Raw genomic sequence first — 17,098 nt, forward strand, 5'->3', positions numbered from 1 at the left:
CTCCCGGGGGCTTATTTGCAAGAATTGATTTTTTGGGTGGGGGCTTATTTGAGGTGTTTTTAGTTTTTAATTCGAAAATTTGCTGACGTGGCGAGAGCCATGCGAGATTTGCCCTGACGAACTTGGCAAATTTACAGACCCGTAGACACTTGGGGCAGGGGGCAATGCCTCCTCCTAATAATTTGCGAAAACTGTGTTTAAAGATCTTATAAGCGCAGCTTGATCTGACAGTATTTCGTAAGGCAGGTATAGAACTATATCTCTTTCCGTGCCCCCCAATCCAGTTTAGCAGTCTACGGGCTTGCAAAAATGAATAAGTTTTAAATGTCTCCCATTGTAAACTAAACAAGTAAAAGCAACGAGATACAACTGGAAGACTTAGAAATGTAGAAATGCATCACAAGCTTTATGCTCATAGAAATGTAGACATGAATTGACATCTAAACATAGAAAGGAAGACTCGTTACCCTTGAAAGTTTCTTACTGAGAACATTTATTTACTGTCTTCAATAGACAAGACAGGGTTTTTTATAATTGCATTTAGAAATTTGTTCAAAGTTATATGTGTCGGAAATGCTGGGCCTGTCGCTAAAGATCTTGGCTTTTTGGTACTTGGAAACTATTAGGGGATGATGAATTGTTGTAAAAAAAAGCTTACATCTATTGCCCAGCATCGTCCTTTCGACAAACTTGATGTGGCAAATATTCTAGATGCATTTCTGGCCATCCCTGTAAGGTCATATTTCGAAACTTTTTCTTGAATTTTTCTAGGAGCTGAAATCAGAACCCTGGTACCATGGGAAGGGCCGGAATACAAAAAAATAACAACACGTTTTAATTCTATGGCCGGGGGAAACTTCATTTAAAATGAGAGGGTTAGATGCATATATTGTTCAGGGGTTATAGGAATATTAACAACATCGATAAAGAAGAACTTTCTTTTTTATATTCATGACCCATTTGTTGGATTTTGAATTCACACTTTTTTCTCTTGTTAACAAAACAGAACAGATTCTATCAGCTAATGAACCGTGCTACTAAAAATATCATGCAGAAATTTTATTCAGTGAACTTAAAATATTCATGTTTGCAGATATAGAAAAAATTTTGAATTTTGAAAATTTTTGAATTAAAAACAATATTCAAAAAACCCAAGCCTGAAATTATCAAAAAAAGAACAACGAGCGTTTGAAAAAATTGTATTGCTCTTATGAAAAGAGTGTAGTGCATCAAATATTAAAAGCAGGCAAGTCAGAGTCAAATAACCTCATTTCTAGATGCAACATTAGAAACTTACTGTCTATACAAAACTGCAACTTAATGTACTCAAGTAAGACATCTTTCGAGAATTTTCTGTCTATACGTGTCAAATTTTGTGTGCGTTTCTATGCAAATAATGCTTGCAATGCGTTTGAATCTGTCAGTTGTCATTCTTTTTATCTTCTGGTTTTGTCGTCAATGGCTAACCTGTGGGAAACCAACAATTCCTCACAGCTTCAACAAAGCTCTTGGATTCCTGTGAAAGCATTGAGGAGATGAAAGTGCCTTAATTTAGATCAGAAATGGAATCAGGGATGCTTATTGCCCATTTGGATCCTTTTGTCAAATTTTTCCCGTCGTATTTGACGTGAGAAAAGAGACTTTAGAAGAGGGTGCGACATTTTTAAGTCATTCTATTTCTTCTTTCAAAAGACTCTGAGATTGAAGACAAGGTTTTTTAATTATCTTGTTCGCATACTGCATTTACTTTTGCGTTGGCGAGTTATAGAGGTAGAAATCAGAGTGGGGCGAGGCTCTAACTCACCACATCGACAGAATTTGGAAATAAATAGAAAAGAAAGAATGTACCGAAAAAAGGAAGGATTGTGAAAATACATTAACAACAAAAAAATTAGTCAGATAAATTTTCGGCAGATAAACTTCGTCGAAAATATTTTCGGACAGCTTTTCAGAATTCCGTCGTGACAAAATTTTGTCGTGGGTTTTTAAATCAAAGGTAGCAACTTTTTGCCAAAATCTTCAGGCAAAGCAATTACAGGTTGCTTTGGCTCACCCCAGGCAGCTTTTTCACACAGAACAGCATGTCAGAAAAACCAAATTAAAGCGGTCAAAAGAGATGCTTTTAGCATTCAAAGAGCTATTTTATAGAATTCTCAAAATTTCGTCGTGACCAAATTTCGTCTCGTTTTGAATTTCGTCGAAGAAAATTTCGTCAAAATATTTGTCCGAAATTTTGTCACGAGGAAACTTTTTGTAGTCAGGGGCGGATCCAGAGCAAACTTGAACAGGGGCAGTTGGTGGTGGGGGCGCTGAAAAATTTTAAAAATTGATGACAAGACGCTGTATACAACATTTTAGATCCATTTCAGAATAAACAACATAACTTTGAGGTAATCCTTGAAGCAAATTAACCTATCGGTCTCAGAAACTTTTTCAGCTGATTCTTCATTCTTCAAAAGGGGCGCACAATTTCCAAACAAGGGGCGCTAGACTTGCTTATACTCGTCAAGGGAGGGGCAACTGCCCCTAGTTGCCCCCTCAAATCCGGCACTGTTTGTAGTTAATATATCCAGGACGAAGCAAATAAATTCATTTTAGGCGTCTGTATTGAATTTGGCTATATGCCATAAATTTAGAATCTAGGTATTGTGTGAACTTGACATGTGTGAACATCTGATCCAGTCTTTCCCCTATTTCTTCTTTAATTAGTTGTTCCCTTGATAAAAAGGACTGAGGATACAGTTTAAAAATACTTGAGCGAAGCGACATTTTATCTCCCTGCCATCGAAAAATTCCTGTGGAATGGGACAGGAGGGGCTTCAGCCTCCTTAAACAAGAAATTTACAATAAAATTATGGAATATCTCGCTACAACAAATTTCCCCATTAAATTCGTCTCAAGAATATTGAACTCTTACCTTCTTGGTTTCAAGGCAAAATATGCATTTGATATAAATCTTTAAATCATACGAAACGTTGATAATAGAATATAGGAAACTTTCAATCAAAACATCAAGGAATTGAAAAATGTCTTTGGTTCAGACCCTTTTTTGCTGTAGCCCCCTCTTGTCAACTGTGCACGTGCTTAGCGAAGTACATAACGAGTACATCCATTGTGGGCGTTTCACGCCTTGTGGACAGAAGAATGTTGACAATTCAAATTAAAAGTATGATTGGCTTATCCATGACAAAGATAACAATAGCAGTTGTTAACCATCACAATTTCTTGGGTATGTCAGCGGAGCACGCCCAAATTCTCCACTTCCGTGAGCACGTAAACAGTCAAGTCAGGCAAGGCTTCAGGGGATCGATTTTGAGAAAAACGAAATGGATGACATTGATGGTAAGTCCGTAATTTTGTAAACAACCTCTAACCATGACATGTCCTTTAAAAATATTATGTCATTAATTCCCAGGTAAAGTTGTGTTTCTTGCCATGATCATGGGGAGTTATATCCGGCCTTCCCGTGAGCAAGCAAATGGTTAGAGAGTCGAACAAAATTAGTGACCCACGAAAAAAATCCTTGCATGTTATCTTTTAATGTCTTTGTTGATTAATTGTACAGAATCGTTAATAAATGTAATGATCATGTTAATTATTTTAATCTAAACAGAGTTGGCTAAATCCTCTTTGTGTTAGGCCCTTTCTGAACATGGCATGATCTCTTCATTGTCCATTGTTAAAATTCTGTACACACTTCAGGATTTGTTTGAATTTCTCATAAACCATCTTATGAATATTTTTCAACAAAGGACGATATTATTGTTCTCGTGTTATACACCTGCTTTAGAGAGTTTGTTTTTGCTGCAAGGAAACGGATTATTCCTTGTCCGACTTTATGATTTCTGTCAAAGCAATCTCCCGTCGTGAGACCCAGACACCTATTTCCTTCCAGATTTGTTTTCGGTTTACAAAACAGGGTTTAAAAACCAACTTTTCTACAGGCTTATTCCTTCTTGACCAACGAGAGTTTCGGTATTTATAGGGGGGAGGAGGAGGCAGTGGCCCGGAAGAGGGAGGAGGAGGCAGTGGCCCGGAAGACTATCCATTCCAGGTTTCGGGTTGACGTCATCGACCTCAGAATTAAAATATTGAAAGTTTCTTGTTGTTTGGTCAGCCAAGTCGCGAGTTAATACGTTTTCACGCAAACTGATTTCCGAAAGATTCCGATTCTATGAGCAATTTTTGGCAAATATGTAGATAAAAGAATCGACAACGTCAACTCGAATGAAAGAATTTTCGCGATTTTATGGACAGCCCCCTTCAATGACCACCTTCCCCGAAGGAAATGATATCATACCAGCATGCTTCACCCCTTTATTTGTTCTGAGGACCATATTGTTCTTGTTTCCTTTGGAAAATGGTGAACAGTAACTCTTTTGTCCTTTTTGGTTTACCTTGCCTACCCCCAACCCCATGCATATATGGGGGCTAGGTGCAACGAGATCTGACCATAGATCAGTGGATCTGACTCGACTCGAACCGACTCGGCAAATCTAGCTCCAAGATCAGATTTTTTTGGCATAGAAATAACGGTATAAAATCCGCCATCGTGATCCTCTCTCTAAAATTGGGTCGGTTGGCTGGCTTCAGAACTTTCTTTTTCATCCTTTCTTTTTCACGTAACACGAGAGTCGTTTTCAGCCATCACAAGGAATATTGCTTAATGTCGGATAAAAGCCATTTAGCAGGCCAGTCTCAAAATGAAAAGCATTTAGCGAATCAACAAGGGTCTGCACGAAACATCGACAAAGAACGAGTTGTGGTTAGTTTGGCATTCAAAACCTGTCTGCAGTTGCATCCTGTAAAAGAAACCCAGAGCCTAACTACGATCAAACGAACGTCAAAACCTAATGAATCGTAGAGCAATCTTATTCTGTTAGCAGTGGTCTCCACATAGTTTTCTTAGGTCTTTGTTTGTACCGAAAAAGTAACACTACGGGTGGTATATCATTTTATGGTTTTCTTCCTCAATCGTAAATTCCTGTTAGCAATCCAACCCTGATTATCTCCTTTGAATTTCACACAAGAGCTTCTTATGATTTTTTAGCTTATTTGTAACGATCTGCTCATTCTAGATTCATTCCCACAGTTATGGATGACATAATCTTTAAGCAAACATTAAGATCATAATGTATGTCAGTAGCATAGCCACAGGAGGAGGTTTGGTTGTGGAAAATTGCCCCTTTCCTTGCTGCCCGACTTCTCCAGTATCGTTTCTCATTGTGTTCCTAATTTTCTGAATAGCTCTCGCGAAATTTCTCTGGGTAAAAAGATTTTCCTGGGCTTCGGCATCCCGCCCTCAAACTCCTTTTCCTAAACCCTCCCTCGCATTTACAATTGGCCGCGCAGCAGCGGACCGATACCCTGGGGACCCAGGATACGGCACCGAAGACGTATTTCCTTACCTTTGTGTCTTTGATGTATATGTTTTCAATATTTTCAGATCAACGCGATGCATTCAACTTGTTTGATAAACGAGGTGATGGCAAGATCGACAGCAGCCAGTTGGGTGATATCTTACGGGCATTAGGCCTAAATCCAACCCAAGCGGACGTCGCAAAGATACGGAAAGATATTGATCCTACAGGTAACAAAAGTTCTATTTGCAAAAAAACTAGGGACTGGTGCGTCACAGATGTCTCTGGCTAGGGTCATCTGGCTTTTAAGTTCCCCGCAGTATTATGGAAAACACTTCTTATTATTTTCCTATTTATATTATATATTGAACAAAGAAATTATGACGTCAGTGAAAACTCTGCGACTCTGCGGATGTGCAGAGTTTGAAGACTCTGCTGATGTGCAGTTGTTCCCACCTTCACATTCGAAGGATGCATTGGTAATATTCTTAAATAAGATTGCAAATCCATCAATCGTTTGCAATTCTGTTTTAGGAGAAAAGAGAATAAGCTTTGAAGAATTCCTACCAATCTACCACACGCAAGAATCGAAACGCCGTGTAGGGGAATTCGAAAGTTTCGTTGAAGGGTTCAAAGTGTTCGATCGGGATGGCAGTGGGATGATCAGTTCTGCTGAAATTCGACACATGCTTTCGAGTTTAGGTGAGAAGTGTCTATGTTTACAACAATACTTGCCCATTAATGCAAGTCTATCGAAAGGTGTTTTAGAATTCCTACTACAGCATTTATGCTTCTATTTCACTCAACAGGACCCCTCGCCACTGATCCTAAACTGGAAGGGCCAGCAGTGTAAAGAGAATGCCTCTTACCTTCCCTAATTGTGACAAAAGTTTTGCTGACGCTGTTTTACTTCTGGACTTTGGTTCAATCTATTTTTTATTATCTACAAATGCATCTATCTTAAATAATTTGAGCTAATTTTAATCTCTTATTTCACAAAAAATTTTGGAGGCCATGTCCTTGTGGTGTGGACCCTGTTAAACTTGACGAAAGTCTCTTTGCCAGGAAGTTGATTGGCCTGAATTTGGAACTCAAGGGGTAATTTCGGACGGAATATTCCTAGAATTTTGAGACACATAATTGTACATTCAAATTTTTTGGCAGAAAAAAGTTTCTGCCATCTTTGATTCTGTAGGTATTGGTAACATAAGTAGTTGTGTTGATACACAATACCTGTCTGTCTTCGTGTTGTATCTGCCTTCGTTGCAAAATTCATTGATAATCGTTGCTTTTAATGCCACAGGTGAAAGGCTCACCGATGATGAGATAGACATTCTGCTTCAAGGAATGGAGGACAATTTTGGAAAAGTAAATTATGAAGGTATTCAGTGAAGCTTTATAAGTCCACAGATCTAACCTGCACATTTCATGCCCTTTTGGGGTGGTGGGGGCAAAGGCGGCAGATTCATATAAGTAACTTTCATGTAAGCACAAGAGTGCCTTTTATGCTTATCTTCGATATTTGCATTGCTTACCTATGTTCTGGATAAGCGCTGAATAACTGCAACTACCTTTTTTTCATGCCATGGCCATTACAAACCTGCCCCCAATGCAAAAATGACCTATACTTGGAGTATTCAGGTTTATCTTCAGCACCCGAAAAGTATTTGATGACAAAACATTGGGTCAAGCACCCCAGAATTTTTTAATCCCAATATGAATGTTTTATCTCCGAAATATATTGCTGAAACTTTATACCAAAAAATTTTCCCCAAAACCGTTAAATTTATTCTTTATATTGCCATCTTTGTACGTATCTTCAATGCCACTGCTATTGTGGCTTAGAAAGTGAAGACTAGTGTTGGAAATACAGAAGTTCAAATTAAAAGCCTTTAGATAAACAAATGGATTCAGATCTTTTGATTCTTGTACTTGCATCAGAATATTTTTCACTATTAGGTATTAAGAAACATTTTTTGTTTTCAGAATTCATCCGTAAAGTTATTGGTGGATAACGGATCGTTTTTGTTTACCAATGAAGGAACTGTTTATATTTATATTTACCAATGTTGACCTACATTTTAATGACATTAAATAAAATACGCATTTGTAATCAAGCAGTGAAGTTGATGCATATTTTTGTATTTTAACGAATTTCAGTAATAAAACCAACATACTTAAAACATACAATTTTTTTTCTCTGACATACCATGTCTGCAAGAAAGAAAAACGCAATACTTTGGAGAAGTAAGACTAAAGTAGTGAATGCCACTCGCTCTTCACATCAAGAAGGGATCCAATCTGATGCTACCTTCTTTTTACGTAGAGAGAACATACAGCCTTCTTTAATGATAATCTTTCGATAATCAAAGAAATTGATAAAAGCATCATTCGTCTTGAAAAACTGCATGCCATTTCTGTTTTTTCTTGTTAACTTTACTTCAATTTATAAAGTTGGGTGAAATAAGGAAATCTAACAGCAAAAATAGCAAAAACGCTTCCTATAACTTTTTAATGATCACTTAATTCCAGAACATATTGCAAAGTATCTAAATACGAAAGATGACAGAATGAAGATAAGATAGTTGAATTGTCTCTATAGCTTATCTCCTTGTCATCTTGGCGAACTTTGATTGGTTATTCTAGCCATTCATTATCTTTCTGACAAAATCTGTGAAAGAAAATAGACAGTAAGTTACTTTTTCAGTATTGCTTGATGAAGATACAGTAACGTCTGTCTGAAAAGTTAAGCAACTCGACTTGGCATAGTTTGATCTCAATGATAATGTTGCGTGGCCATTATGTTGACATTGTACATCAAATAATGTTATATATTATTTTGTGGTTATGCAAATGTCTGAGCATCTGCTCGAATTGAAGCTTTGTCGGGAAAAACAGTCAACTGTCAGGTTACACTACACTCTTCTATTAATAAGAAAGTCGTTACCGGCGCTGCCGAGTAGCTAAGAAACTTTCAGTACTGACTGATGAATCTAAGGAAGACTAAATTTTTAAATCTGTAGTAATTCATGCCCTGTGCTATTCATTAAGATGAATATTTGAAGATGGCAGCAAATAGCGGAAGGATAGCATACTGAAGTTATTCCCGACACTCGTCACAGTACAAAACGTCGGATAATAACCATAGGCAAGCAGAAAATGTACGTTCAGGTGTGGATCGGAAGCAGCGTGAAAGGAAGAAAGACGTGTTTTTCGATCCACACCCCATTTTTGTCTCTTCAGGAGCCATTACTTAAATTCTACACTTATGTTAAATCTTAACTGGAAAGCAATTTGAAAATCTGGTACCTTCATATAAAACCTTTCCGTTGGCATCTTCGAATCCCTGAAGCAACACATCAACCTCATCCAATGTTAATTTTTCACCTGAAAGCCAATTAAGTATTATCAAACGAAATATCTTTCTACTAATCAAACTTTGGTGCGAGTTTCAAAATTCATAGCAAGGGTGGATGTTGGTAACATTATGAAGTTGTTGCCCCCCTTACTTTCGAGTAAAAATGTTACGATCTTCATGGACGTAGCGGATGCTAGACACTCAGAAACGGGGGGTCCTTAGTTTGGATCTAACTCGAAGGATACTGCTCTTCTGAGATAAACTGTGCGCTGTGTTTTGCCTGATTAGGAGGGCTGCAACCCTCACAGCCCCTTTTTCTCCTACGTCAATGACGCTCTTTGTCTTGATTTTCACCTCAAATGCTCTATTTCCCCGGCAATATCCAAAAAGACATTATTTTTATGCTCGAAAAATTGAACGTTTTCAAAGGAAGCCATTTTTAAAAATGTTTAAATGAAGCATCTCAACATGACGTCTAAAGTGTAACAGCTGCAACAACTACAAATATCTTTAAAAATGTTTTGAAACCTGATTTTCTGCAAAGTGCAGAGTATTGCGGCCTGGGAGAAATGTACAAAAAGTTCATCTTTTAAGTCTTTGTAATCCAGTCAATCAAAAAGAGGCAATCAGACCTCTATGGAATCAAAGCGATCTCAGTGAAAAGTTCCGTGGCACATCAGCATGGAAGGAATTGCACGTGCACACGCGGCGATTCAGTAAAAACAATAAATATGCACTTAAAAACAATAAGAAAACCTCCTTGCGCACTCGAGATCTCAGTGAAAAGGTCAACGGAATGGTAAAAAATTTAAAACGCCTGTCTTTGGGTGTCTTGCGCTGAAGAAGCTAATCTGCAGTAATGCGCTAACGAAGAAGGACATCTTTTGCTCTCAAATGAAGCTTACATCTAGTGATGGATATTCTTAATGAATAGGCATATGCTAATAAGCATGGATAAGAATGAAGTTCTTAATTCGGATTGCTTTCGACGATTTGAGACGATGTCGTAGGTAAGTTTCTTCATAGAGCATTGTTGTAAGCTTCATAGCGGCAGCACGCCGTTTTGCTATGATGAAAAAGTTACATGCCAAGTATCTGCCGAACTTGAAACTTGTCAAATTTAGCATTTTGATTTTATATTCTCATTTACGGTTGTTCCCGAATGAAATTAGGGCTAGGCTTTTGTGAACATGCTATTTGCTTGATATATCGGTATGCAGCAACTCTGTTTACACATTGATAGGCCTGTAGAAATGAAGGGGGTGCTCGTGCCCCCCAATTACTTGGTGTAATAGACTTTGTAGCACATGTCCATTGTTGTAGTCACGTTCATGTGCCTATATCCAGTGTCTTCGCCAAGGGGTGGTGTGGTATGAAGGAGGGGGGGGGGGGGGGGGGGGGTAACCCCTCCCACTCTGTCCAAAAATGGTCCACATAATTCTTCAAAATATAGATAAAAATGCATTCGTTGGTCATATCTTTAAGAATTTGCGTAAGGAAGGTACAACTAGTATAAATCAGAAAATAAGGTGAAAAGGACGTGAACTCATGGACTACATCATAATGCAATGACCCCTAGTCACAAACCTATAGTTGAGAACTGAATATAGACGATTCATTTCTCTAAATAAATAATACACACATTAACAGTCCATTTTGATACTCTTCGAGATTTAAAATTCATGTAAAATGAATTTTAGCTTCCTGCAAAACCTACCTAACATTGTCAATAGATGTCGAATTTCTCCTCCGCTTATAAGTCCGTTGCTGTCAAGGTCAAAAATGCGAAAAGCCTCAATAAATGCTTCTATCGATGAGCTTTGTTGCTTGTCCGTTTGCTCGTGATAAATTGGAAGAAATTCTTCAAATGACAGGCGCTTTTCATTTTCACCTACAAAATAAAAAATTGTGCTTTGAAAAACAGAATGAAGACGTGTAGAAATAATTTAAAGTATAAAACATTTTTATAATTTGTTGTAGACTCGACAGACAAGCCTAATCTCGGCGAAAGCCAGCGACCAGCAAATAGAGAGTTTCTGCACGTGATTTTTTCGCAACTACAACTAGCCGCGTTTCGCTCAGTAGTTAAACTTGGTTGGACTGTCTGCAAAAATTTACGTCTTTTTGTGCACATTGCAAGGTGGTGAGATTTGAATTTCAACAGTTGTTCGCTCTGGCATTTCAAGGTCAATTTGTAGACATAAAATTCAAATCCAAATTCAACAATAGTTACATACAAGTATAGGATTACATCAAGATATAACAAAAATCTATAATTTACTTTATAAAATATATCATATTTTATACAGCATGGAGCAAACATCAAAATATGGAATAGACTGATCTCCTATTTTAAACGATATGCGAAAATATAGAAAGAATAGCTGATGATCGCATCTCTAAAACAAGTTAATGAAACTCGCCTTTTTCCTTACATTCACAAAATACCTTGCGAGCCCAAAATCGATGCTTTCTGGGTTTTTGAACCTTTATTTATTCCTTTCTCTGCTCTGCTTTAATGCAAAATGAAAGGCCATAAGCTGTCTTTCCGCCATGTTTGTTGGTGATTATTTTTCTTGCGCTTTACTAGCAATCAGGTGAAAAGGAATGGAGATTCAAATTCTTGCTGGTCGCTGGTGGACGCGCGAAGCAACCGCTGAGATTCGCTTTTAGGGAGATAACGTAGTTTCATCTATGAATTGTTCCGTTAAAAGATGGACTGATATGCAGATAAATAGAAATGCATGTGCCTTGAAATGCAGAATAGTGACACTCTAGGATCAGCATAACGGAATATGAATACACAACAAGTAATCATAGACATGGTCGATATCCAGTAAAAATATATAGGAATTACTTACCTTTAGGATCAATTTCATTCAAAAGCTTCGTGATCTCAGATTGACGAGGATTCAACCCGAGCGCCCTCAAAACTTCGCCAATTTGGTCACACCCTATCATTCCATCTCCTTTTTTATCAAATAGTGAAAAGGCATCCTGATATTCTGTGAATTGAAGTTGAAAATGAAACAACTAGATTGTATGAAAAAGTTTATTTCTGATTAGAAAGTGTTTGCTGTAGAGGAAACTGATTCTAAACAAACACCTTGGACAAATCAGCCTGGTTTCCATATAACCTATATGCGTCGGCAATACGTCGTCGTTGCATCGCCGATGATTCTCTTCAGCCTGCTTTCCATATAACTCTTACGTAACGCATCGACCACACTTTTAACACAATATTATCGATGTTGCTAACGTATTCCTTGCAAAGATTACAAGTACAATTAAACGATGTGAATTCTGAGATTTTTTTCTTGAATATTTGTAAAGTAGGGGATTCAAGCATCATCAAGCATTTTTCAAACTGTCGATTTTTTTGGTTCCTATGCAGTTTTTTCCACTCTGCCATTCTTTATGAAAATTATTTGCCATCGATTTTTCTCATTTAGTGCAGAAACGAAAATCTCTGCCTCTTGTTGGCGCTTCTCTCTCTATATATATAACGTGAAATACCTATGATTGCTATTTCGAGTTGTACATTTGGTTGCTATTTCAAAGAGGTTTGTTGATCCCTTCTTATAAGGCAAAAATCAACAAGCTGTGAAAATACAAACATAATGTGTAAATTAAACTAGTATCATGGCCTAAGCATTTTTCATTTCAACGATTTTTTTCACCCATATAAGCCTTTCTATCTGCTAGATATTTCTCATGAGTAAAATGTAAAGTACCATTCTGCATCTTTGAGAAGCAGCCTCTCTCTATGGAATCTTCTTTCAATGAATGCCGCATCAAATTCGATGATAATTCGTGATGTTTATCACAGAGAATATGATAAACCCATAAACCTGGATTCAAGCGACAAATATGTTGGCGAATACAGAAAATAATTGTAGCAGGACTAGATATCATTAAAATTTGCGTTATTTATCGCAACCTCGATTCTGTCAAACATCAATCAATTTGGCTGGCCTTCATTTAGTTGAATGTTACATATAATCTCAATAAGACGAGTTTTTGTAATCTCAGCACATTTTTTGCTATCGCTCTCTCACTGTAAGTACAACCGTTTGTATAGTTTGTGGTTGCTAACGAAGACAGTACCTTTCATCAACTTTTATAGGTTGAATTGTACCTATGACTTCGAGTAGTAATGTAAGCGAAGAGCTAGCTAAAGAGGGCCTGAGACTTTTAGTGAGGTAAAAAATTGACTAAATTATAAACAAACAAAGCCGATGTCAGCGTCGCCCCCCCCCCCCCCCCCTATAAGGCTGTTTGTCGGAATATTTCAGGGCTCTCCACAAGTCACATCCCAACCAATGGCTGATGATAGTCTTCTTATCTTGCCATATTTTATTACTAGCAATTTTGCTTTTAATCGATTATTTTATGTTGCATTGGCTGAAAAAATCCAAGTTTGTTCTTACAGAATGTTTAGAGTCCCTTTTGCGAGAAACTTCGGGATTTTTCCGATCGATCATCAAATCCTTCACAGTGGGAAGCATAAAGCAAATAGCAAAAATTGATAATTAAGATGTATAATCTGAATTTTGCTAAATGCTGAAGCACTCGTGACACCAGATATCTACCCCAAAAAACAATTCTTGATGACGAGGCAAGGTCTCATATAGAAGCGCATAGAAATGTTACTAGAGAGATGTCATAGAAATGTCAATGTCGCAGACGCTATCGAAAATTTCCAGCCTTTCTATAAATCATTCGTAGAAGAAGATGATCGTAAGTCACTGAGGGACATCCTCCGCAGAGAGAGTCTCACCGAAATCGATCATGACGTGGTAATAGACAAATTTGCAGCAATGAAAAAGAGCAGAAAATATCTGACTTTTGGCATTATTGAACTATGCAGCATGTTGTTCCTTGCTATCATAATAATAATAATATAATTTTTTTATAATAAAGGTTGGCTCTAATTGCTAGCTCGCGTGCTCATTCAAGCCAACCGAAACTTAAATACAAGATACTATAATAAATTAAATCTAAGTTATGAACGAGAGAATACTGTTAAAGAATATAACTATAAAAACCCTAAGTTACCTGTACACAATCTGCACAATCTACAACTGCAATCAAAATCATGTTGTGTTGATAACGTTGTTTAACTTTCTTAAAATGCAATCTTTTGAATTTTAATTAAAAATGCTTTCGCACCAGCAAGAAGGCAACAACACCTTGAGGAAATCTTTCTTCATCTAAAATATAGCAATTGGGTTGCACAGAAGGCCGCTAGACCTATACATAGCAAAGAGGAACTGACAATTAGATAAGTATGCGTATTATTCTACCATTGAATATACATGTCGTCGGAAATAAAACGATGTCCGCCCCCCTGTTTATCATTGCTGGTGTCAGCCTTGTAAACAAATGACTAAAGATTAGTTGCAAACGACCCCCTGTCTCTTGAAAACCCGGACTTTCAGCTTTTTACCCTGGGTACCAGACTCTTTTGAGCAAGGATATTCTTTGCCATCGCGGCTGTCTACAATATTTAATCCCCGGACTTTTCAGGCTCTGGTGCCCAGGGTAACAAGTTTTCAAAGGACACAAAAATTTGTGGAGCTCGGGAAGATAGATCAAATACATTTTTTCGTCATTGAAAGATAGTTGATTGCAATTTGTACAAAAAGATGTTTTACTACAATATATTTTCATGGGTGCTGTCCCCATCTTTTAGAACAAAAGGGGGTGACTGTGCAAATTTTCTCTTATGTTATTTCATAGATTGAAAATGTTTCAAGGGTAGTTTCAAAAGGTCTCACCTGACATTTGTTCTTCTGTGTAGTGCACCTGTGAACAGAAAATTAGGTCAACGTTTGGTGGTAGATTAGATAACCGACTTATAGTTAGCTTTTTATTGACGTAAGAAACAAACAAAATATATAACCAGGCTCATGACAACCCTCAAAGTGGTTTACTTTGGATTTAGATTCAAGTTATCCTTGCTGAAAGTTGTCAGCACACAAGGCATATGGCTTGTTAAAGTAATGCACATTTGGTTCATATTCTGACATCGCATCAGAGTCTTGTTTGGGAATGATCTTATTTGTTAATTCTTTTAGGGACGTTGTGGCTCTAAAAAAAGGGCGGGGAGAAAATAATTGCAAGGGGGAATTTTAAAAGGGCATCTGCCATATTTGATAAAGACGATTTTTTCCACCCCACTTTTTCTAGAAATGCAAAAAAAATTACCAATGAAATACCAGTCAAGCCACATTTTATTGGTTTTAGCCTCCCCCCCCCACTATTTCTAGACCCCTACTTTTCTCAACGCCCCGCGGTGCCTGTTAAAATGGTATCTTTCATATTTGATAAGGGTGTAAATCCCTTTTCTCAAAATTACCGAATCAACTAAACAATTAGCTTTAGGTAAAACCTCTCAGCTATGTTCGTTTCCATATCAGCAACATTCCTACTCTTTTGGGCAGTAATATATTTGATACAGTTGCTGTCTTTCTCAAAAAGCAATGTTAATCTCATTTGAAGAAAGAAAAAGAAGAACAAACACACAGCTCACAAATTAATTCCGGGACTGCCCTAATGCGTTGATTTAGAAACTCAACTTAAAGGGAGTGAGAAATGAAAGTTTGCTTATCTTTCGCAATGCTAATCGCTAAAAAAAATACGATTCACTTTTATTCTAGCGTTGCTCTTATTTTTAAAGGGGTGCAAAATTGATCATTTAAGGTAAAAATAAAGCCCCCATCCCTTCCCCGTACATCGGTTTAATGGGACCTGTTTTCAATAGGTGCATAACTGTTTTAGTAATTGTAGACTTGCGATCCCTCAAGGCAGACTCAATTTCAGAAGGAACTTAGCTTTATAGAGTCTAATTAGTCTGTTTCATTTGAAAATTAGGACAAACTACTATTTGAATATACAAAGACTTTGTAGAAAATGAGGCAAGGAACAAGGGTGGTATCATATTTCAGTAACTTTCTTAGTTAACTTTTGAAGATGTTTTAAACGACGATTCTGTTTTTTTTCCGTTGCGCAAAACAATGTCAGCTAAACGAGCATTTTAGGCCGTACACTACACACCCGTCTTGTATAAGATACTATGCCTATAAAGTATGTACGTAACGTATGCATGGACATAAAGTATGTATTTCCGTGGTTAACAGATGATTTCTTAAACAAAACAGAATATGTTCTAACAAAGGTGAAAAACAGATGTCAGATCAATTCAGTGGACATTATAACTGCAAATGTTAACGTTGGTCTTTTATAAACACCTTGCTAACTGGTTTTTCATCTTACATTTTTATCTTACAGTTCTCATGTCAATTATTATTTAGCAATATCTAGATAAAACATTTTCATACCATTTTGCTACTTCCTTAGAGATTCTTCGAGGGATTTTCGGTAATAATCGTTCAAGCTTCCAGTAACAAATTGTGACGATGTTTTTCTTAGCAATACTAATTGATATCGCTTTTCCATATGCCTAGCCCATAAATGGGAAGATTCGTGGGCGCTACCAAGTCAGCATGCTGTTATCTCCAATGTCCTGCATTGCAAGATCAGGCGATATTTTGTTTGTCTCGAGCTTCAAGGACTTGGGATTACGCGACACCGGGGCTTGTAGCGCGTTTTATTTTCTTTCTATCCGAGAAACAGCGGTATATCCCCGCTAATGTTACGAATAAACAAAGGAAATGAGCTCAGTTGAGATATTCTATAGCTAGGGGTTCCATGGTCTTATCCAGGATTGTGCTGTAGTGCGGAGGACATGAACAATCCGGAGAGGTACCATGTTTTGCTTGATGTCATATTTCTAGGAGAGCGACATGTGATTCGTTGATGCAGTCAAAAAACTCTTCGACGTGTATGACACGAGATTAATCGGATTATCCGAACCGGGTTTTTCACCTTCGCCCTGTAGTGCTATAGAAGGAAAGAGGGGCTCTTGCTTTCCTCTAAAACATAACTTTTTGTAATATTGCAAATAACTTGCTATAGGTAGCAAGCTAACGGCTATAAGCCGCCTAGAAATGGAAAACTCAAAGATGCAGGCAATTGAACATTTCAAACTTACAGCGTTTTTATAGCCAGAGCCTAGCTAGCTTGAAACGAGCCTAGCTAGTGGCCATTTTAGTTTTCCTGCTCGTCATATGATGTTCCTAAACACACAACAATAATACATATACCACTACAAGACACTTGGAACAATTATTTGCCAAAAGAGAATTGATTTTTGGAGGAAATTATTTTTCGCCGATAAATAATTTGTTGGTTCCACTTCCCTGATGATAGGTTTGGATGTTTTGCGATAATTTATACTTTAGCCAGAAGTACTTCAAATAAAAAAAACTTCAAGGATATACAGTATTTGGCATAAGGGCCACGAGATATTTTGGAG

The 17,098-nt window shown here is 37.4% G+C and overlaps 2 protein-coding genes across 2 annotated transcripts; one reads left to right on the plus strand and one right to left on the minus strand.

Moving 5' to 3' along the window:
• Positions 1-3,205: 3,205 nt before the first annotated feature.
• LOC135682533 (myosin-2 essential light chain) lies at positions 3,206-7,550 on the plus strand. Its single transcript, XM_065197466.2, has 5 exons — positions 3,206-3,342; positions 5,447-5,590; positions 5,895-6,062; positions 6,664-6,741; positions 7,347-7,550. Exons 1-5 carry the CDS (start codon positions 3,327-3,329, stop codon positions 7,373-7,375), a joined length of 435 nt encoding a protein of 144 aa, XP_065053538.2. The 5' UTR covers positions 3,206-3,326; the 3' UTR covers positions 7,376-7,550.
• Positions 7,551-7,690: 140 nt separating this feature from the next.
• Positions 7,691-16,255, minus strand: LOC135682532 (myosin-2 essential light chain). The gene is made up of 6 exons (XM_065197464.2): positions 16,062-16,255; positions 14,499-14,526; positions 11,580-11,723; positions 10,436-10,609; positions 8,670-8,747; positions 7,691-8,031 (listed from the first exon to the last, which is right to left on the minus strand). Exons 1-6 carry the CDS (start codon positions 16,062-16,064, stop codon positions 8,003-8,005), a joined length of 456 nt encoding a protein of 151 aa, XP_065053536.2. The 5' UTR covers positions 16,065-16,255; the 3' UTR covers positions 7,691-8,002.
• Between the last annotated feature and the right edge of the window lie 843 nt (positions 16,256-17,098).

Source organism: Rhopilema esculentum, chromosome 16, assembly GCF_057945365.1.
Source record: "Rhopilema esculentum isolate cy_ngs chromosome 16, ASM5794536v1, whole genome shotgun sequence".
Taxonomy (NCBI): domain Eukaryota; kingdom Metazoa; phylum Cnidaria; class Scyphozoa; order Rhizostomeae; family Rhizostomatidae; genus Rhopilema; species Rhopilema esculentum.

What these genes read in the sequence shown, in the direction of transcription:
- LOC135682532 (XM_065197464.2), bottom strand. An exon ending in GAATGAAATTGATCCTAAAG is followed by an intron (nt 10,610 to 11,579) that starts GTAAGTAATTCC and finishes TTTATTTTGTAG; the next exon opens with GTGAAAATGAAAAGCGCCTG. An exon ending in ACATCTATTGACAATGTTAG is followed by an intron (nt 8,748 to 10,435) that starts GTAGGTTTTGCA and finishes ATTGGCTTTCAG; the next exon opens with GTGAAAAATTAACATTGGAT.
- LOC135682533 (XM_065197466.2), top strand. An exon ending in GAAAGATATTGATCCTACAG is followed by an intron (nt 5,591 to 5,894) that starts GTAACAAAAGTT and finishes ATTCTGTTTTAG; the next exon opens with GAGAAAAGAGAATAAGCTTT. An exon ending in ACACATGCTTTCGAGTTTAG is followed by an intron (nt 6,063 to 6,663) that starts GTGAGAAGTGTC and finishes TTAATGCCACAG; the next exon opens with GTGAAAGGCTCACCGATGAT.